At 45.7% G+C, this 23452-nt stretch overlaps 1 protein-coding gene across 19 annotated transcripts in view; it reads left to right on the top strand.

The window, feature by feature from the left end:
- tenm2a (teneurin transmembrane protein 2a) overlaps positions 1-23452 on the top strand; it is a 252539-nt gene that overhangs the window by 103329 nt on the left and 125758 nt on the right. For 2 of the 19 annotated variants that reach the window (XM_053880013.1, XM_053880012.1), the window contains exon 1: positions 12739-20694. The exons of the other annotated variants lie outside the window; for them this stretch is intronic. In XM_053880013.1, coding sequence (XP_053735988.1) covers positions 20643-20694 — 52 coding nt within the window. In that variant the 5' untranslated portion in view covers positions 12739-20642. Of the gene's footprint in view, positions 1-12738; positions 20695-23452 lie in introns of those variants that run through there. 19 annotated transcript variants of the gene reach the window in all.

The raw sequence follows: 23452 nt of genomic DNA, 5'->3' as shown, positions 1-23452 counted from the left end.
TTATGATAATAATAACAATAATAATATAGTCATAATAAAGAGCGCTCCAAAGTTTGCGAACAGAGTGGCAGGAAGCTCAGCTGCATGTGGCGCTATGGAGGGCGAGGGGGACTTGTAGATGGATGAAGGTGGCTGAACCTGTGAGATATAAAGGAGGTCAGACGGCGAGGGAGGGGCGAGAGAGTTGGAGGGAGCTCTGAGTTTGAGTTTGTGGAGGGATTTCTGGGCATCACAAGAGGAGGACGTTAAAGTAACCAATGCAGGAGGTGACCAGGGGTGCTCACCATCCTCCCTTGCCAAACTTACTCCCTTCAGTCAAACCTGCTCCAACCACTGCCACCTGTTGCCACTCATGACCTGACCTACACTTTGAGATATGCAACTTCTACAAACTTGCTATTGTATCACAGAAAAGTCTGCTCGGTTGAAAGCCTTTCCTCATCCAGTCTGCAGTCATTTCGGGGGGGAAAGACAATAGCTGGCTAAATCTATATCAGTATCTCTAACCTCCGATTGTGCGACTCTGCTTGTTTTGCTACTTAATACTCCAAGCTGGCTAATCATCAGACAAGTATCTGATTTCATCTCTAACCGAGCATGGAGACGAGCTGGCATCTCAGCCGGTCCCAAATCTCCCTCTCTGAATCCCTTCCACTGCTAAGCCAATTATCACTTGTACAGCCAGTGTATCTCTGACAAAAAACAAAGGAATATGACTCTTTTTTTTGGATGGGAATCAGCTGTTTTCGGAGTTGTCTTATAATGTTCCAGTTATCTCTGCAAATAGAAGCACGGCGAATGTCTGAGCGGCTGTCTGGCAGCACAAAACGATGAGTCCACTCTGTGCCGCCGTACCACCGGTTACAATCAATAGTACACCTCAGTCACCTTTATAACCAATCAATGGGTCGGCCGACAGAAGCCCGGCCTTTGTCCCCGATGGTCCCTTTGCAAAGTCATAACTATCTATTTTAGGGCAGACAGCAGCAAGTCGCTGAAATCAATAGGAGTGCATAAAGTACACAAGTCCCAAGCCGATCTCGGGGATCAGTCGCTCAGACAATCAGCGGCGTTTTAAATAGATGGTATCAGCGGCATGAAGCCCGATTTATGGGCGATAGCCGAAAACTAACACAACTCTTTGAGTTAAAAGGCTTCAACCCTTCATCTCCCTGCTCCATGAAGTGTAATCTGAGGAAGTTATTCATGGCAGCGGGCGCGGAAGAGGAGAATCCGCAGGAAGCTGTTTGGACTGAAACAATCACTGGCTTGCATCTGCTTTTCAAGGTTCAGCGGGATGCCCACTCCACACATCAGCTGACTGTGCGAGAGGGAGCTGGATGAGAGGGATAAAAAGAAAGACTTCAGACAATGACACGAGGCTCATCACTCATGTATGAAGCTACTCCAACCATGTTTTCTGAAAAAGAGTTTTAGTGGAGTCGGGACGGAGCAATTAAAGTTGGCTGGGAGAGACGGAGAGTTTCTAGAAACATTACTTTCTAATCTGCCGACTGATAAGAGGTCTGTGAAGTGGGAGTTAAAAACAGTGGCTGTCCTTGGTGAGCTACAGTTCCACAGATGCACAGATGTTTTCTGGTCCTGCGTATGGCCTCTTCCTCCCCAGAATGGAGCACCCCTCTCTGCCTCTGTTCTTCAGTCAGACCTCTTGTCCACTGCGAAGAATTCTGACGTCCACTCTGCTCCACTTGGGATGCGGACTGGAAGCAAGGCTTCAGCTGGCTTGTTTGCTTTCAAGTTTCAGGCAAATACCACTAGGATATGCTGCTTCCTCACGATATATTGAGATGGAATCAATCTTTTCCACAAACAAAATCCCAATTTAGGTGGATTTATTCCAATTTCCTTATGTGGACTCCAAAAAAGTTGACATTAATATGAGAGAGCGGGGTTCTCAAGTCGACGCTCCCTCAGCCTCATATAAGGAGGACGCCTTTTAAGGTGGACCATTAAGGAGGGCCGTCGAAGAATGTAGAATGTTCTGTGCCAGCCAGTGTGGAGGCTCCTCCCATCCTGAATATGGACTGATGACATTAGCAAATGAAGAAATCTCACCGCCCCCGGCCAGTGGAGAACAGCTCAGCCATCAATCCGCTGCTGGAACTATTTCAGAAACACAGTGTGTGTCCCACCAAAACTGTGGTGTGAAACTGAATCAGTGAAAATGTGGGTTGTTTTCAAACCGCTGTTTGCAGCGACTTTGCAAACAGGTACAGTATGTCGCATACTCTTTGGCTTGAAATAGTGAGAGTTGCTTCTTAGAGGCGTCGTCCAGTGGCCTGGATACAGGACGAACATTTTTTAACTCGGCTTCAGTTTGCGACGTACTACACGTGGATCAGTCGAAAAATTGTAAACAGTGAAGTGAAAATAATGTGAAATTATCCTTTCAAATAAATGGGAAGAGACCCCGTCGGTTGGCAAATATTTAGGTTCTTGGAATCAAGTCTGTTTACCAAGCTGAGACTGTTTACTGCTTCCATATTGTTCAAGTAAGCTCATGCTCTTTGAAGTTTCTTTCTCTTCAAGTCATTAAGATTGTACATATTTAGCCATCTATTTCAACTCTTGACAAATCTAGTAATACTATGAAGGTTTAGTGACGTATTTGTAATGAATATTTTTCGGTCACTTCACGTTGATTGAACTATTCCATCAGGTGATTTTTACATCACTGTCTTATCCTCTGCCGCAGCTCTTATCCAACACTGTCGCTTAATCTTCCTTTAATCCTTTATTGAAATGCCTTCAATGTATGTAAAGGCAGGTTAAAGTTGTAAACCTATGACTGGTTTTAATCTGATTTTTTTTTTTTTTCGCAATCCAGAATCGTAGATTAAAATAGAAAAAAATCCAGGGTGACCTGGCTTAGTGTTTGTAGCAGGGCGTTTGCGTGTTGGGGGTGCAAGTTATATTTGGAACTATCAGAGTAAGACGGTCAGAGCGCAGGGGTCCTTTGCTCTGCAGCTACTCTTCTGCTCTCCACAAGTCCTGGTTTCTACACGTGTGCATGAGCGCGAACATGCCACCACCTCAAGCGAGTGTGAGTTGTTTGTGTCAGAGTTTGCGTAGGCAAGCGCGTCGGTGAGAGTCAGTCAAAGACGCACATTTGACTTTTTTTTCAACAGATATTCCTCCTTCTCTCCTTTATGCTCTCGTTCCCTCAGTTCTTCACACCTTATGCGTCCTTTTATTTGTCTTCAGGACCATAAAAGGAATTCAGCATGAAAGTTTCCGTGCCCTTCTGAGGCCAGACTTGGAACACTGATGCTTTTAGTTGCTTTTTTTCCCCTTCCTGACACTCCTGACACCAAAGATAAATGTATGAAAAGAAGAAGTTTGAGTGTCAGACCAAGAAGAAGTGAAGCTTTATTAAGAATAAATCTCCTTCCTACCAGTTTGGATGTCATATTAGTATTAGGTGCAGTGTGACAAATCCAACAATCATTCAGTGTCCCATTCAAGTATTACTTATGTATGACCTATATATTCCAAAGCACTGGAACTACAGCTGAAAAAAAAGCAAATTAATATGAGGTTGTGTCGTGAATTAATCTTGTTTACTCTCTATTTAAAATGTGACACAAGTATGATCACATTTAAGTTGAACCTGTAAACGTCCGTTGAAACAGTTTGTGCTTCTGTCTGGAAATTTTTTAGTTTTCTGTCCATCAGTGGAATCTCATTTAGTGTATTTTATTATGGAGGTTCTGGTTATGATGACATTTTATACTGTGGTGCACCTGCAACTGAAAAACTTTCTGTTACGACCCGATACGTAGCTCTAATGATACAGGAAAAAGACATGACACTGGTGGAAACTCTCCATCCTCCAGTGGCCATATATTTAACCAACCACCGCCTCCTGCAGCGCTGCCTCCGTTTCCTCTTTTGTACAAGAGCTACATGATCAGTACTGACTCCACAGTCGCCATGTTGGTTTTGGAGTTTGATGTTGTCAGAAACTTGACTCTGAGCTGCTCCTCCTGGTGGATATTTTGGTGAACAGCAATACCAACGTAAAGAACACATGGAAGCATGTGATCATTGACGGTACCATTTTGTATGTAAAGGGGGCCTAAATGGGCCTTTAAAGTCCCAACCTTGACTGGCGCACAACCCATTTGGGAAAACATGGCAAAATTTGCTTTTCATTTCAAGAAATGAATGTTAAAAAATGACAAAATATTCAGCCAACATTATTGTCTAATTACCTGTGGCAAGAAGGTATTGCACTTCTCTGGCTGTCTGTTGGCAAAGTAACTCAAAAACTATCTTCATGTGGCATTGATCAAGGGACAGATGAATCTGGATCCATCAATCTTTTGAAGAATCTGTTTAGTGTGTGTCATGCGAGTCATTTCCAAAACACTACTGCCACCTATTGGTATCAACAAAATTTCTAATTCTCTGAAATGTATCAAGTATATGGACAAAATGTATGTGCAGTGAAAATCACAATATGACAGTGAATGAGCTGCTTGGCAGAGGTCTGCGCTGTAATCCATCAATGTGCCACCAGACACAACAGACAGACAAATACATGACAAATGAATCACAACCATTTTTGTTGTGTCACAGGAGTCAAGTTTGACTCTTCTTTTCCAGTTTATTGGCACTGTCTGCTCGAGCACATTTTCCAAGCTAACTGGCAACAGTTTGTTATCTTTATTAGCACTTTGGAATATTGTTTTGCCTCTGATAATCCAACTTTTAATCGACAGAAAGTTTTGCGCAGACTTTTCATTCAAAAAGAATGACTGTTGGACCAGATTTACTTCTACAAACGGACCACTTTGAATGGTTTTGCTCAAAGATTACGTAGAAAAACCAAAGAGTACGACTGCTGCTGCGGTCAGGTTTCATCATACAGGACTGAAAACGTCCCGCAGAATGATTACAGTAGCAAGAAAAGTGCCGCTACAGACCTATTTAATATGATCTTTCCCTTCCATTTCCGTGCCCTCACATTCACATTCATACACCAGAGGACAATTAGCCAAAGTGGGCTTGACCCTGAAGTGAAGGACCAATCCAAAGACCGGTGTTGTGGGATGTGGAGAGTGAAAGATTACTCACCCTTCTTCCCTCCACACATCACTTCTCACCGCTTCCTCTCTGCCATGTGACTCAAAACAAAATCCCATTTTGTGTAGCTGGGCCTACACGTCTACACAGTGACACAGTGTCATGAGTGGAACTCGCTGTGTCGAGGTGTCACCTCGCCAAGTCCCTTTCTAATCAGGCCACTTACACATTCAGCAACACACGCGCTCGCGTGCACACACTTTTGCGAAGGCCATGTGTTGGGATGGTGATAGAGGGCTGGCAGTTGGCAGACAGACAGCAGACGCTGTTCTCCGACATCAAACGTCTCAGAGCAGAATCTCACTTTCATGCATACACTCTCTCTGTCACGGCCACACACACCATCCTGCAAACCCAACAACACACATTTTCTCTGATCTCGCTGCCAAATCCCAAAGACTTGGAAGGACTAACACATACACACCAACAAGCACCAATGCAGCAACATGTACTCACGCTGAAAAAAAAAAAAAAAAAGTCTTGTATCGACTTTTGTAAGCTATTGTTGAAACCTTCTCTGTGACGCACACGAACAGGTTTCATTTGAGGCTTGGAAAGTGTTTGGTGCTCGTCTTTACACTGGATTCAGTCGGGCATGTGGAGTGAATTTGGTTCCTTCATAATGAGCTTTCTGATACCAGGACTATTAAGCGCTCTGCAGAGGAGCCAGACAGCAGACACAGATAAAAATAAGAAACAATTAAACTCAGAACACAGGCGGTAAAAACAACACAATTAGCTAGTTTCGTTGGATTGTTTCTCCAATGTTACACCAGGACAACATCTCCCACTCGGCGCCCGGAACTTGAGTTTAACAGTAAAATACCTATTTTTTGTTCTCAAGAGCCAGTGCAGCACCGAGTCTCTCCGAAGACTTTGACACTGTTACAGTATTCATCGCAGAGATGGATCCCACATACATCTTGAGAAGTGCACTCGTCTTTGAGAACTCACATCTCTATTTTTCCCTGCTCCGCGGGGAATTGCAGGGTGTTTGAACAAAGCTGTCACTGTAAAAATGGTGCCTGTTGTTTGATGGTCCAAAGGAGTCAGGAGTTGCGGAAAAAAAGAGGGGACTCACATTGGTTTGGTTGAAAAATGAATCTTGTCGGGGGTTGCTCACAGAGAAGGCATTATTTTTTGATTCAGTTGCAAGCTCGCTCGGTGATCAGTGCTTGTGCGGCTGTTTTCAGACTGGTGAACTTCTGAACCTCCCCGGCTTTAGCGATGAGGTCAGCGTCTGACCAAGACAGGGCAACGACTAGAAGTCAGCAAAGTCGTCGTCAGAGTCATGTGACTACACGACCTGACGTCATCACTGTCCTTGTCGCGTGAGCGAGCACAAGCCACCGTAAGTGAAGTAATATCTACGGAACTATCGCAATCCAAAACGCTGAAACGAGCCAAGTATTTCACAACAGAGTCACCAAAGAATGAGATGCAATATTTCGCCAGACCACGTTTCAAGCAAATAAAATGCACGAAAGCACCATTTATGTGGCACAACACAAGTGTTTACAACTGTTTTTTTCTTTTCACAACACTCCAATCAGGTGTTACAGGGTTTCTGTCAAGGTTTTATTCATTTTTTCTTTTTTTAACTGTGGACAATGAAAACGCTACTTTTTAATCCAGAGAAGTAAATCTTTCTCCAGACGCAACAGACGCGTTCGTGTCATTTAGGTAGTGATGTTTCTTTAGGGATTTTTCCATTAAAAACAGGCCCATAACAAACCTCGATCATATCCAGCACTATGATGCTGTAGTGCCTTTTTTATTTTGACACTTCATTTTCATACATTTGATCACGTGATCTTTAACAACAAGATCATTTTTCTGGAGGAATGGCGGCGCTCATTACTGCCGTAACGCAATGATTTACGTGCAGGGGAAACAAATCATATGCCATCTAGTCGACTGGTCAGTGACGTAGTCAGTGACTATCAAACTATTGAACTATCCCAATACTTGTTCTGCAGCCTTTAAACCACGATCCAGTCTGCAGTCCTGACCTCACCACTACACTGCTGAACTGACATCTTCCCGCCCAACACTCACAAGAAAAAGGTAAAACGTAAATATAGTGAATGCGAATCAATAGGTGCAACGTAGTTTCAATAAAATAATGAAAATGAAATGGGCGTCGTCTGACTGATAGATAACAAAACTGTTTTGCAACATAGTTTCTTTATTTCTTTATTCCTTTCGTACGCAGCCTAAGCATAAACCGAGGTTCATTTGACGTCGGCGCTGAATATATCCCATAGCTTCAGACTATTAATAAATAACTTGTTTTGCATCCACGCTATACAGACGACGCGAACAAAAAAAGTGCTCGGAGCGGAATGTTCCACGTTTGGACATCAGAAGCACAAGTACTTCTGGAGCAGCCAGCGAACAAAACCTTTGAAAATGATATATAATGTTGTGGCGTTAAGTCGTCCATGCATTTTTAATGGCGGGACAAACATTTCATGTGTCTGAGTATGAGCTCTTGTTTGTTCACTTGGCTGTTGGAGTGGAGTCTTTGTTTCTCACACGCTGGCCGTGGTTCATCATCAAGATGAGATCTTGTCGTTGTTTTAAAGTTGTGTTTCTCTTGAATATGTTGAGGTCCTATGCACTAAGAGTTGCTGTTATTATTGTTGTTAAAGTAACAGCAGTGGTAATTTGGTTTTTCCTGATGGGTCTGTACCTGCAGTGGTGAGACTCTGAGGTGCTCTGCGTCACTGTAGTGTGCACCATATCAAACAATGCAGACCCAAAGCTAAGACACCTTCGCTGAAGTAGAGAGGAAACACAAACTAGAAACTTTCTATTTCTCTTTTGCACCAGACATCTCAACCGTTAGAGACATTTGAAGCGAAGATCAAGAATGATAGAGTCCCGATGAAATAATTTTCAGCTCCATTGAAAAGCGTAAGCATCTGTTGTTTGTGATGGATGAACGGTAAACAACAGAGATAGACAGTGAAGCGGGACGACAGACAAGACGGAGAGATTTCGCTCAGAAAATGATTGATAAGATGAAAAATGATTCATTGACTGATCTTGACCCAGCAAGTGTTGCGAATTGAACCACGGGTGGTGAGGCGCCGATAGTGAAATTGGCTTCTTCGTCCGTCTCCGGAAAGTTCTTCAAAGGACTTGATTTTTGTCAGAAAGATGACTGCGAGTGAAGTGAAATAGTTCTGAGGCGGTGTTTATGTAACTCACACATAGTCACCAAGCGTCATTTGAATTATTTTATATTGGCCACATCATCTTTCTGACTATTATGTGTCGTTTTGCTTTTACAAGTATCTTGTTTTATTGTCATGTAATACAAAATCTTAAGCTTGCCGTTTGTTGAGCCTTATTTTAGTCACAGTATCTCATCCCACCCGACTTAAGATACTTTGACTTGCACGTGACATGACATTGCTAAACACAGGAACTTCTCCCGATAACATCGCCGTGGTATGAACCCACCTGAAGAGAGGACATCCAGCATTACCGGCCTCTCAGGTGGAAACTGGGTCGCAGTTTTTCAAAACCAAACAGTGGAAGTGGTTGAATTTCACTTCACTCATAAGTGATTTGGAAAAAAGCCGGTAGCTGGGGACCTAACAAAATATCCCAAGTCCAGCTCGACTGGGAGACAAGACAAAGACCTTGACAATACTGAATGGGGCCTGTATTCAAGGCAAAAAAAAAAAAAATTCAACCTGAAATAAATAGATGAAAGCACATCTAAAGACGCGTCCGTGACTGTAACAATAGCGTGTGCGTTAGTCGTGTGTGTTCCTCGACGTTGCGCTGTGGTGAGAAGTGCAGCACTCGCTCTCAAAAGGATAAATCAGTGTGTCACCGGCCACGCATGGCTGTAAATGTATTATTCAAGCACAAACTGCCCTTCACCTTGATAGAAGGTTGCCTTAAGATGCAGTATTGATCTAGAGAGTGATTGTGCTCCATGTGTTTTGTCAAGGATCAGAGAGACGGCCATATTTCAGCGCGCGTCTGCTGGCCTGGGTGCACAGGCCTGCCCCTGGCCGGGCCTCTGGACCAGCCCGCCCGAGCCCTCTGCCCTTCACAGTCGTTGAGAATTCATCTGGAAGCCTGACCCTGACAGCTGTTTGTTTTGCTCTCTCTCGGGGGACGAGGAAAGGGAACGGAATGGTTGTAAGAGGGGCGTGTTGCTAATGAGCGAGGAAGTGATAGATATGAGAGGGGACAGAGGGGGAAAACCTGGGGAAACGGAGGAGGACTGCATCTATTCCCCGAGCAGCGCTCTGGCTGCTGTTTGGCTTGTTGAGCGTGGAGACACACAGGACAAGCAGCGCCGCTCCGAATGGCTTCCATTAGTATCCCACTTGGACCACTAGTTTAAGTGTGGTGAATCTGCGAATGCTAACCGCAGCTGGCCAGACAAGAGCCGGGCGAGGCGTCCCCCTGCGGTAAATATAGGTTTTTCATAACAGTAAGTCAAAGTCGACTGTATCAGTGTGTCATCGGGGATTCACGCGGTAAAAAATGTAAAGCCTCCACAGTGGAGAGTGATGAAGAGGAAGCCCGGCGGGACGGAGAGGTTTTGTCTTTGGTCCGCGCTCGGTGTAGGTGTGAGCGGATGAGTAAATGGACACAGGAGGGAGGAAAGAAGAACAACAAGCACGCAGAGACGGAGGTGAAAGGCCAGTTGTCTTGAGAGCAAATGGCGCCCAGTGATTGGATAAATGAGCAGGGAGGAAGCATGTCAAGGGAGAGGTGCGATCCTATTTTTACGCTTGTCCTTGTGGGACCCCCTTTTCTCTTTATCTATCCATCATTATGACAGAAACCCCCAAACTCCCCCCCCTTGATTTCCGCTCCCGCTCTCAACCCCAGCTCCCGTTTTCACAGAGAAGCCGAATCAATTAATGCCCGGCGATCCACAAGTCTCTCACGTAGAAATTGCTTATTGACTAACAATAACTATTTTGAAGTGTGCACAATGCGCTGAGATGATCAGCTCACACATATTTAGAGGGCCGGTGCTGCGGCCCTGCCCCTGTTGTCACAAGCCATTAAGGCGGCCATAGCTTCTGTGTATTGATCGGCGGGGCATATAGGCATCTTAATCCATTCTGTCTGGTGAAGAGGCAGCACTCATGCCCAGTTAGGAGGCGGCCGAGGTGATGTATGAGCAAACACACTCGTCCAAGCATGAAGTCATGGCTCCGTTTCACCCTCACTTTCAAACCTTTTGGGAAAATATTCAAGGGTTTTTGTGTAATTCTGTAGCTCCTTCAGGTTAGGTTTTGGTGTGGATGTAGATATTTTAAAGGGATTCATTTATTAATCTCTTTGAAAAACGTTTCCTTTTGTAAGTTGTGTCACCCAAGGTTCTGCACTCAAACTGATGGTGAAATTTTCCCGCGCCTCAAGTTTGCTTCCTGGAAAGCAGAGGTGGGGAAAGGTGTGTCCCGGGTGCACTCCTCCGGCCCTCCACACACTTTTTATCATTCATGGCTTGTTTTACATACCACTGGTGTTTATTTTCTTTCTAGATGCTATACATTTAAAGGGTATTGTTCAGTTGCATGAAACTAGCGGGGATGGTTCCCTCGCAACCTTCCTCAATCCAGAATGAAGCGTAATCATTTGCCTCTTGTTTCATCATCGACAGTCCTGTTAAATGTTGACGTACTTTCACTTCCCCGGTTATCAGCCAACAGACAGATAAACACTGACATAAACTTGACTTCCAGTTCCGACTCACTCACTCTCAGCGCGCCAGAAGAGCCACATTCTCAGTTTGGAATCTTTGTTTCCACAGATGTGGAGCGTTGAAAAAGAAAGAAGACACTTGCCCAGGCTCTTATTTGAATATGTTCCGCACACTTGTGTCTCACATGGGGACTTGTCTTTGTTTGAGCAGTGCTGTTTACTTAGCCATGACAGGTTTGTTGCAGCGGCGCTTGTGTGCATCCTCTTTGTTCCAGTCTGATTACATTCCCTATAGAGGGATTTATCATCTTTAGCAGGCAGAAAAGGGAAAATTACAAGCCCATCCATCCCAGTGTTTGATCTCACGCTGCTTTTTTTCAATGTCCCATGGCTTCTGAACGGAGGTACCCAGGTCTGTGTTGACTTGCTTCACCTCAGGCCACCCAATTTTGTCATTTGTCTCCTGTCAGGCTGCCTACGACCCGAGCAGGAGACTGGACCGTCCCATGTAGTGATGTGCATGTAACATGAAATAATAGGAAAATCACATCAAAGATTTCTCAAGATGTTGGATTTGACTTTATTTTAAATGTCTTTTATTATTCATATTTTTTTACTTATTGTTTAATGTGTTCAACATTATAAAGAATTAAGTTCATTCCATCAACTGAGTCCATGTTACACAGGGTTTTCCCTGTAGAGCAGAAAATTTCTAGTAAATGAAAAAAGAGATGCTTCAAGACAATGTTTGTAGAATTGAAGTTAAGCAAATTACATTAAAATCTAATAGAATATGTGTAATATATAAAACATTTTTTATTTTTATTTTAGTTTAGTTTATTGTTGGAACTAGAAGTATTTTCAGAATGTTTACTAAAGTGAGTAGATTTTTTTTATGAAAAAGAAAAATTTAACTAAAATAAAAAAAATAAAAAAAAACATAAAAAGTGCTCTGATATCTGGAGACGTGTACACAAGAATTTGAGCACGCACACACACACACACATATATATATATATAGTGAATTGTGTATTTTCAAGACAAGGACACAGTGTTAGAGTTGTTAGTTGAACTGTATGTTAATTTGATAAATGCTGTTATGATTTTTAGAAATTCATAAATGCAAAGGCAGACTTCAAAAAAAATCCCCTTTTCACTGTAGAACGGCTTCTTCGGCTACTCCTCCTGGCTAACTCTGGCATTTTCACGGAAATGTTGATTCATTGTCCTTTCAAATCAATAAATGAGTGACTGCATAAATGCTTGATCAAGGACAAACAAGGACAGTCAACCATCGGCATCGCTCCCCACAGTTCCGCAGCGCCTCGCCTCCATATCGCCTCCACGCTGCTCGCCACGCTGCTCGCCACGCTGCTCGGCACGCTGCTAAGCTTTGTCTCATTAGCGCTCTTGTGCATTATTTGGTGAATGCTCCTGCATGTTCAGCATCCAGATGAAGTTTGGCAGCCCCAAGTGCTTGCCAATCACAAGGCGGATTTATGGTCCTGCTGACTGGAACTGCAGCCTAACAGGATCAACTTAGAATAAGCACAACAACAGGATTGTAAAAAATGTATCCAGAAAATGTAATTGGGAAAGTTTGTGGTCTGTCATTGATTCACGGTGACCACACACACTTGTGGGGCTGGGTTTGAAGCATCCTGGCGTCCGCTGACTGGTTTGGACCGGCTCATCAGATGGAGGACAAAAAGGATTCTTAAAAATCTACCCAGAATACATCACCATCTGCTGCGCACTGCTTGGTCAGAAAACATCTTTGGGTTATGAAACATATTAGAGACATATACATATATATATATATATATATATATATATATATATATATATATATATATATATATATATATATATAGTTTTTGGAATTTCAGTGATCAGACGGGAAATGTACCTCCAAGGAACTCTCACATGACCTCAGTTAGTATCGCAGTCTAATAGTTAAACCATGCAAGATCATCTAATTTTAATATTTAAACCAGCGTATTTAAGGTAATTTGTTTATTTTGGTCCGTCAGAAAGGTCCCAGTTTCAGGTCCTAGTTAGTGGCCTCTTTTTTGGGTCTTTTTTTCGCCGTCTCTGGTGCCCCGTCCCGGCGGCCTCCCACCTTTTCATCCTCCGATTTGGTCCAAGTCATGTCTGCTTGTTGGTCAGTGGGGGCATCACTAATTCATGAAGGTCAACACTCAAACGCTGGAATTCCTCCACCCTGCAAAACCACCTTCACATCGCCGTCCCTTCTCCTTAAATTCACGGCCATGATTCAGAGGTGCCGCGATAAATTAAGGGACGTCTCATGATGTTGAATTAGCAGCCGTTAATCACCAAGCTTCAAAGAGCCGACGTGATTTACTGACATCTGTAAAAGTGTTCGCCTTCAGGTTTACTGCAGATACATCACCTCAACAAAGTGTTCGATGATTTCACTCACAGCCGACGTGGAAAACTAAAAGAAACTTCTGCTTTAGTTGGTGGCCAATCCATCACTGGTGTGGACTGGTGTCAGCGCACGGATGACTGCTCTGTGACAATTCACTTTGTCAAGGAAATACCTTGTGTAATCTCTGGGATCCAGATGTCAAGACGTGCGGCTCCCTGCTGAGCGGAGGATCGCAGACCATTGCAGACTTTTCCCGCTGCCAGGCGGTGACCTTCTTTTTTCCTCTTTTGCCAAATCCCGTCTTTTGGCTCGCCGTGACACGCGGCCCATCTGCGTGTGTCCGCATTGTTCGCTCAAGTCAAACAGCCAAATGAGCGTGGCCATGAAAGCCATTTGATCGGCGCGCCGCAGTACTGACTCGGAATATTTGAATTGGCGAGTCCCCCCCAAAATTAAAGAAGGCACTCGACCTCCACAGTCCTGGAGGAAAAAAGTCTTCTTAATCCCCTGTTTTGTTTTTTAAATCAGGTTTTAGTGCAAACCCTTGGCTGCTTCTGGTGCTCAGCCATCTCCTCTCTGATCTCAATGATATCAGCGGCGCGGAGAATCACCGCCGCCATCAGCTGTGAAGCTATTAGCAATATGCTACAGGCTGTGAATTATCTTTAGAAAAACATACATTATCACTTTTGAGCAAAGATTCCCTCCGATTATCCGCATGTGGCGGGCTTTGTTTTCCACTGTAGTTAAATTCAACAGTGTGAGAAGCCTCCGAAGCCACTTTTGGAAAGGCAACATCTGGTAAATGGCCGTATCCCGCTTCCACAGCCAGGCTTCACCTGGTGTGTGCGTATGTGCGGGCCGGTGTGCGTGTACAAGCAGAAACCCTGGCTCACCCCCTCTGTGCTTCCCAATGTCCTGTCTCTGAAGAGCTATGACCATTAAGCAGCTGTTCGCTTCCAAAGCCACCCGGAAAAAATGAGGGAACCGCGAGAATGCAAATGAGTCTCTGTTTGTGCCAGAACTTCTCTGGAGGGACTCACTGTTAGGTCACAGACACACACAAGTGCAGACGGTACAGTCGTTGGCACGTGTGCGTTAGGGCCTCTTGAATGGCCGATGCTCTTAACTGTCTTTACTAGAAAGCAGCAGCTTCCTCTGGACATGCTCCATGCTCACTGTTTATTTACTTTAATAGATGAAGCACGGGCCTGACACTCCACCAAATGGGGGCAGCGCCAGTGGCAAAGTCTTGGTAAAGTGCTTCATGTCGTTTTTGCTTCCTCTGACGTTGCCATTTATTTGCATTAAAATAATCTTCATTTTCCACTAAGTACCAATGTGAGCCTTTTAAAGACCCGTAGAACAGGCTCCTTTAAGAGGGACCATTGTATCTACCTAATCTGTCCACTTACCAAAACTGTCTTCCCTGCCACGGGATGATGGCGTCACATCCGGATATGATATCACCTTTTTTAAACTAAAGCTCTTTTAATTTATGAGTTTATGTTTTGAGTTTATTTTACGATGTTGACATCACAATATCATTTAAAAACGGCAACGTTCCTGGCAGCTTTCTACAGTGTCCGCCATGGACACACGCTGACATGGATTGCAAGTGATTTAACATGAATATTAATACGGTTTTCTGCTGTTGCTTCATCAGTTCAAGCATCAGTTATAGTTCTGCAGAGATTCTTTTGCTAATGCAGTTCCGTGTCCAGCCTTGAAGAGCTCTGCTACTGAGGACATAGACACTAAGTTGCCTGACATTGGAGTTTCAACAGTTCCCTGAACTTGGTAATACCATCATTAAAAGAAATAATTCCCTCCATATTCAGTGTCAATAGACCATTAGGAGCAGATTTAAGCCGATAAAGTGCAGCGGAGTGATCACGCACCGTTATTTAGAAGCCAAAACCAAGCAGTTTCTTGGGTTTCAATCACACGGATGGACGTTAACTGGCAGGCCTCTCTGTTCAATAGCAGCCTGCCTCCTGCCATGCATTAGTTCTATTCATTAGCTGTTCTAGAAGGGGGCTCCCTATGAATCTGTAATTGTTTCTACACAATACATACAGAAGCAGGCGTCGTAACAAGCCATGATCAGAAGGAGGGCCAGAAATTCCTTCATGTTGCTGTCCATGGTGCTGAAAGTGTCCTGCTGCGAGCAGCACAAACAAAAAAGCCCATTTGTTCGGTGGACTATTTTTGTGTTTTGACAGTGATTCTTGGCAATAATTGTACTGTTGCCTGGTCCCTTTAAATGCTGCCACATCTCGACCAGGAGCTTTCATAGTCTTACGATGAAAATGTGCCAGTGGTGGACAGCGAATTCATTAAAGACACCTGGGCAGAGCGCAGCCAGGGAGCGATGTGCGGCCCTTTACCTGTATATTCACGGCCCTCATGCGGTCTGACAACAACTATACAACTGATAGATTGTATTTTTCTATTTGTTTTGTTTCTTTTTTTATCCATTACTTGTACAACAGTAAGCTTTTTCTTTGAGAGTTTTGTGTGTATTTCTAGTTCCTCTAAATACACTGAAGGAAAATTGATATTGTACTTTGAAATAAGTTGCCTTCCATAGTTTTGTTTTGAATTCTAACTTAAAAAATGCATAGAAATTGAAATATTTGTATTGGTTTCATGGCATATGAAACATAATATCTTCACATTTAGTCTTCTCAGGTCAGTTTTGTCAGTTTTTGTCCTACTTACTTACAGCTGTGGATTTGGGTTGCAACGTCACTTGCAAAGAAAATTTAAGTGTGTTACCAAAATGATTTTTGAGAGAATTATTAATCAAGCACAAACAAAATGTCTCACATCTTTTGCTACTTTAACAAAGAGAAATAGTGGTGTTGTTACTCTCACATAGGCAGCGGCAAGGCTGTTTTTAACTGCTATGACAAACTGTGAAACTGTCCAAGCTGAGGAAATGAGACAAGAAAAGTATTAATATGCTCATTTGTTATGATGCATTTTACAGAGATGCTCATTTTTTTCCTGTGTGATTAAAGCAGACAGCCTCTGGCAAAAAAGAATGTATAGGGACGGGTGTGTATTTGTTTGTTTCTCCTGCTCTGCCCCAGTTTTGTCTTCAGCCTTATCACTGAGAATTGCATGCTTCACTGATGAAAGAAAGTCGCGAGGACGTGTGTGTGTGTGTGTGTGTGTGTGTGTGTGTGTGTGTGTGCGTGTGTGCGCACAGGTGGATGTGCGTGCAGCACTTTGGCCCCTCTCTCTAATAAGAGCTTAACCTTATTAATCACTGTAGTGTGCAGAGGCTGGCTGTGGCGTCACACACATGCTTGCGAGGACACACTCCGACTTGCACACACAGGCATGTCAATCTGTTATTAGTTAATAGCTAATTAGCACAAGGTGATTAATTACTATGGCGGGGTGTGCTGATGACAAGGAGCGGGGGAGGAGGGGGGAGAGGAAAAGGACCGTGGAAACTATCGGCCGGATTTCGCCTGCGAGCTGGAAGAACAGCTACCTGCTTCGCAAGAAGGCTTTCTCCACTATCGATTCCGAGGTGTGCAAAGGCGCATGTCTTTGCCCGCGTGTGCACGTGGTTATGCATATTGCAGAGGTGTGCGCGAGAGGAGGGGTTCTGCTGGCCTGTGTTTATTCCTCTGTCTCAGGGGGATCAGCTGTAAAGGTTAACTAGTCTTTTCTTAAGCTCTCAGCCTCATGACAAATGACCATGTTCAACCCGCAGGGGCACCTTATAGCAGCCCCTCCCTTGCCGTCCTTTCCTCGCTCCCCTTCTCCCTCGCTTTCCTTCACCTGCTCGCGGCTCGGGAGGCAGGTCAAGAGAGGAGAAACGGGAGGAGGTGGGTTGTTCGGAAAAAGTATGGGTGAAGGGACAGAGAACAAAATGTCGGCAAGCGAAGAAATAGTGCAACACAATAGAGTCGGGAAAATATTTGTGGTATAGCCAATGTGCTTTTTTGGTTCAGGCGCTTGTTCGTAGGCAAAGCACAAGTCATGCATGTCTACAAAGGCTGGTGTCAGGGGGAATCCATGGCAGGACTAGTTGAAATAGTAGATCGACTAGTCATGATGTCATCACTGCCTGCCACAAAATACACAGCGCGGCACGTCTGACTAGTCGACTAATGGTTATAGTCGGTGACTACTGTAGAAGTAGTCTTCAGTTGCAGCTCTAAAGGTTTCCCAACAGATCGCGTTGAGTCGCTGGCCTGTGCTATGTCGCCGGTCAATTCCAGCTGTTGGCAAGTGACCAAGGGAAGAAACTCTTCCTCACCCTTACTGATATTCTTCAGGCATCAATGGCAATAAGCAGCGGGGGGGCTGTTTTTCCCAGCCCTTGAGCTACATTTTTTGTTTTGTTTACTTTCTGGTGAAATGCATTCGCTATGATACTGATTTTATTTCTAACCAGAAATGCTTTTATTTTGTTACTGTGCTTCACTTCCTCTCCTGCTGAGCCGCGAAGAGCAGAATTAATGCATTTGTGCTCTGGAGGCGACGAAAATAGAAGTCTTGCTTGTCTGCTGTGGAGGGCTCCGAACCCGTAATGCATGTACGGCAAAGAAAACCCTCATTCATTCCGCTGGGTGTGGATCAGCTCCACTGCCGGAGCACATGCAACTGGACCTGGAAGCCCCATGGACACCCTGGTGGTGACTGATCTAGACTCAATCTTAACTAAATGCTAGGATTGTCCTCTGTTTTCCCCATGAGTTTCCTTGGAAAAGGAAGACTCCCTACCCTGCAACCGGAATAAACCATGTGATTCCATCTCAGCCAGTCACCCACGAGACACCAGAGAGACAGACATGTGGTGTGCACAACAAAAGATCCATATAAAGAACATGAGTAAAAGTAATCTGTGCAAGGGTTTTGCTTCGTCCTTCACTCCATCACTGCTTCTATCTGTGTGACCTCTCCATATGCTTCCATGTCTCTCTGCCTCCCTACATTCTTTGTTTCAATGACCCTCCATAGTGAAGGTTCTCTTGTGAACCAGCCGTCTCTCAGGTGCAGCCCACATGTGCTCCGTCTTATATATGGTGGTCACACTGGTATGGCAAGTCTAATGGTGTTGCATGGCATTGATAAATAACCTGAACAAGAGTCTCGTCGGTTTGCACATGCGCCGCATAAACGTATGGGTACACTGAGTGTGCATGATGGAGTATTACAAGGCATTGTCAAGAAAGCAATTTGTTTCTGTCTCACACGTTTTTTCTATCGTGACAAATTGACGTGAGCCTCATTTCGAAAAGCGACGCCTCCTGCTGATCCTGTTGTGTGGCAGGCCGGCGTCTTCGGGGTCGTGAAGGCAAAGAGATCACAGGTGGAGCGGTGGCTTATTCAGTCGACAGCATCACAACAGCGTCATATTGTTCAGAGTAAATCGAGACTGGATCCGGGTCGGACCTCATAACAGATACATGTGTCCACTTTGGAAGTTCTTTAACTGGAAGTGTCATTTACAACCTTTTCTATTTCCAATTCTAATGTGGCAGGGCCGATAAAACCCTTCTCTGGAAGGACAGATTGTACAGATTGTTTTATGGCAACATGACTGGATTTCCCTGCTTGTTTTCCAGAACACCTCGGTGAGGTTATTGTTTTGGAACTTTGCTTCGCTTCAGATGTCAAGTGAGATACATGTGCTGAGCTGAACTCTACTTTGCAAACAGAGTCCCCACACTTGCTGCTGTGTGCATCATGAGATCACACCAGCCGCGAGCGTTTGTATACACTCCGCCACAAGTTGCGTCTTGCTTTCCATGAGAGAAGGTGTCTGGCCATGCCCCGTGTAGACAATGAAAGTGTCATTGTGTGTCTTGAGGGTGCCATATAATTCAACCCTTTCTCCGTCTCTCTTTTCACCTCTGACCGATGCTGCTGCTGCTGCATGCTTGTGCATTGTTCTGGTTTCCTCTTACATCATTGTCCACACATTGTCTTCTATTCGTGGACGTATATGCCATTGTTTTGCCTCCGTCACACACACACACACACACACAATAGAGGCAGCACAGAATGCTGATAAATGCTGTGTTAGACTGAAGTATTCCTGTCGATCTGTGACAAGATGTCTGCCCTCTGCTGGGCGCTCACGGGACCTTCATCTACCTGGTAACCTGCCTGAGTCACCGGATCTGGAAAGGAATAGGTAAATCTGCAGCCGTGTCATCATCCGCTTTAATCTGTGGATGAAGTGATGGGTTGTAAACGTGTGTCAAGTCGACCACACTGCTGGGAGTTTTGTTATAAACTGCTGCTGAAATCCCGCGGCTTTGTTTGACATTGTTCCTTCTATTTTTGGTGCGTTCTGTGAAGACCAACGCACCCATGTGAGATGTGACATATTACCGGCTTCATCTCTGCAGTGTCCTCTGCCCTTGCACTGCTCCTCTGGCGCTGCATGTCTCCTCTCCGCTCCAGCCTTTCCCTCTCTTCCTCACCGTTTACCAGTCATCTCGCCCCCTGTGTCTTCTCCCTCTCATCGCATACTTCTTTTTCTCTCTACATTTTTGATGCCTTGTCACATTCTGTCATTCTTTCACTCTCGCACACACTCGCCGGCTCCCTCATGTTCTGCCACTCTCATTTCCACCTCCTTCTTCTCCACTACAGTTTCACCCGTTCAGTGTCTCACCCTTCCCCTTTCTCCATCCCTTTGGCTCATTTGTTAGCTCCTGCTGTCATCCTTCCTCCCCCTCCATCTTGGTGGTGCCGAGAGAGAAAGCGCGGGAGTGAGAGAGAGAGAGAGCGAGAGAGAGAGAGAGAGAGAGAGCAAGGGAGGGAGGAGGGAGAGCGCGAGCATGTGTGTGTTGAGTCTGCTCTCAGTCTCATCTGTGGCCAGATGGAAGATGGAGCCGCGGCCGTATCTCTCCGTCTCTTCTGTTCTGCCTGCCACAGGCTGAAAGGCACTCTTTTTTCACTCTCAGAGTCTCCTCATCCATCCATTCCCTTATGCCCGACTTGGCCTTGATTTGCCCCGGACTCAACCAAAAAAGGACTGAGAACAATAAGGCTCCAGGAGAAGGGAAGGCAATCTGTACAGTGCTCGTATCTCGTTCCCCGTGGTATTTTGATCCGTGGTGTTGATCTCGCCACGCAGCCGCTGCACATGTGCCAGTGCGTCGGTCCACGCAGCGTGAGCGCGCGCCTCTCCCGGGCTCCGGCTACATCTCTGTCTCCGGCGCTCGGCTAACGGATTGTTCCTCTCCAACTCAGCGCAGACCAGCAGAGAAAGAAGAGCAAAGAAAGAAGCGACTGAAGCGGGGGGAAAGAACAAGGAGCAGCCCAGAAGACTTTGGCCGAGGGAGAAAACAGAAAACAAAACATTGAGAATCAAGAAAGAATAACTCTAAAGGGAGTGGAGGGGAGCGGAGTGTGGAGGAGAGGAGACAAGGGTAGAGGGTTAATCAGGGAGAGACACAAGTACGGAGCGATGCATCACTCCGGCAACACAGGAAGAACCAAGACCCTCTCTCATGAGACAGGTAAGAGCCCTGGACACTTCTTTGTCCCTCCTCACCAGACAATAGTGTCCGCAACAATGGGCGATTGTGTGCCATGGTCAGGAACTTAAATCCTTGTCATCATCCGGAATCCGCTGCAGGAATACCGTCAGACGTGTGTGTGTGTGCGCGTGTGTTTGGGATGATCAAACGGCATACATCAGAATTGAGGTCTGCTTTGAAGTGTGCTTGAAGTTCTGATTGGCATCTGCGGATGCCAGTGTGCACCTTCTGCGAGAGTGTTGTGGTCATTGATTTAAGGTCTGCGTGCGTGTTGCCCCCCCCTCCCTCCGAGGCTCAGCCGCGCACAATTGATGTTGTTACGGTGATTGACAGGGAGCTGATGGCACCAAACGTAAGGGGCCACCGATAATGGATTCGTCCGATATCTGCAAGCCTTCCAGTTCAGTGCTGTTGGTTTGAATTGGAAATGTGTGCCACCATGTGTTGGGGTTATTTGGGACCGACTCCAGGGCTGAGGTTAAGTGTGTTGCTCTCCAGTGTGTGTGTGTGTGTGTGTGTGTGTGTGTGTGTTTGGTAATAGTTGTTTGATTGCTTTGTGGGTGTCGGGAGATTGCTAGCAATTGCCAAGCTAATCAAAGAGTTTCCACAGACAATCACAACGTGGCACACGCACAGCCTCGCAGCATCCCCGCCACATCTGTCTCAGCAAGCATCATGAATATACAAGACGGGGCTGCTGAACGCGAGCGAGGAAAAGTGCACTTTTGTTCCCTGATATTCCGGAATAAAGTCCCGTTTGATCGCTGCGACAGTGCATGATTAGTGAGGCAGAGCAGGGGAGTCAGTCCTGGTTTCCATGGCAACTAATTAGGATGGTCCTGACTGCTGGGTCTATGAAGACAGATGACAGATCAGTGCTTTGCTTCCTGCTATACTAAGCGGGTGGTCCCTTTTGCTGGTCCGGCCCCCTGCCATTCCAGTCAGATCGACCCTCCGCACGCCACCTCACACATGTTCAGCTGTCAGCGAGTGGCAGCATTTGGGATCTGATCCAGAAGCTAGACGGCCACGTGACCACCAACTGAGCAGCATCCGTACACTCCACTTGCTTTAGCTCGGCGGGGTGCGAGAGAAGTGGCAGGCAGATGAAGCTCGGACCTGTGCTCCCCTGGCGCCGTGGTCACCCGCGTGCACGTCTCAACACAAACGAGAAAATCCTCAGCTCTCAGTGGGAGCGAGCCTGGAATGTAAATGCTACTTGCTCTTTCATCTTCCATTGGGTTTCAGCCTCTGATCTACCTGGGTAATTTGACATATCTGCATCAGGCTCTCGAACATGAAGTTGTAATTTAGAATATTACTGACTCAATCAGCTCCGTTCAGGTGCGTGCACGTGTGTGTGGCTTCTGCTTGTCACACACACAGGGATCTCTCTGTTATTTCAGGCACCTTTCTGAGTTCCCTGCTTGATCTGAAACTGAACTGCTTCCCTTCAGCTGCCCGTCCTTCACTCTCTCAGTCAGGCACCAGCTCCACCCAATGGCCTCTGCAGGTACTGACATTCCCTCCGCCGGTGACACAAGATGACCGCAGACTTTCATTAAAAGCCAGTGATGCTCAGCGGTCGGAAGAAAAAAGGGATTGTTTTCTTTTTTTAATCATGCAGAGAAGATCGTAAGGAACAAATCAGTGGTGTTAGAGGAGAGGAAGGAAAGGTTGTGCGACGCACAGAGAGGTGGAGGGGCAAAAAATAGCAGTGGAAGAAGACGTGCGTGTCACCGCTAAACAAACAAGCATGTGTGGGAACAGATGGTAATAAAGTTCCCTCTTACAAGGCGAGCGGCTCCTACACACACACACGTATTCATCGGGCTGGGAATCATTAAGACCTTGCCTCAAAAGTGAGCAGCGGCACTGATCTACAAAGGCCGGTCACTCGCAGTCATCTCTCTTTCGGGCTTTTTATCATCTGCTTCTGTCTGCGGCTCTTTTGCCACTTTCAAGTGCTGCTGCCTCAACTTGCCGCCGCGTGCACATCTGCATCTCCTGCTTTAGAAGGTCCGCCTGCCACGCTGTGATCCCGCAGCCGCAGCGTGTGCGTCCGTGTGGGAGCGCCGCGTCCTCAATCATCCTCAGGGCGCTTGTTGCTTTGTGCTAGTGGAGACAGATTATGTATTTCACTTCTTTCCCTCACGCCCCGCCACCCCCTTCGCCCACCCCCCCATCCGCGTTTTGTCCTCCCCACTCAAGGTCAGTTAGAAGATTGCTTCCCCCCCCTTCTTACCTCCCGTGTCCTCACTGATGCACCTAGCATTACTCTGTGTGTGTGTGTGTGTGTGTGTGCAGCGCCTCCTGCGCAGCTGTGTATATCATGCGCTTGGCATGTATGTGAGAAGGCATGGTAATAGAAGTGGCATGTTCGCCGGGTCCAATCGGCCCAGTGTCTCCTCGGCGTTGATGCCGCTCCATGTCTTGGAGATTAAGAATCCGTTGCCCAAAACTGATTCCTATTTCATGTCATCTAACAAAGAGTTAACAGTTGGTCAACTGCAATACTTCAGGTAGTAAGGATAAAGATGTGAAGGATTTTATGTCAAATGGGAACCGAGAATTGGACTGAAAGAGGGAACAACAAGCCCATTTTTAATGGCGATGCAAAGCAGCGTCGGTGAGCTGAAGGGAGCGTGGGACGCTTCAGTTGTGAGTGTTGAAACAGTTAAGGGCAGCCACAGGAAGCTGGTGAGTGAGTGTAGGTCAGACCAGTCGACGTTCTGAT

The sequence above is a fragment of the Synchiropus splendidus genome, chromosome 11 (assembly GCF_027744825.2).
Source record: "Synchiropus splendidus isolate RoL2022-P1 chromosome 11, RoL_Sspl_1.0, whole genome shotgun sequence".
NCBI classification, from domain to species: Eukaryota; Metazoa; Chordata; class Actinopteri; order Syngnathiformes; family Callionymidae; genus Synchiropus; species Synchiropus splendidus.
The sequence above is the reverse complement of the archived record's forward strand: the minus strand, read 5'-3'. Positions and strand labels throughout refer to the sequence as shown.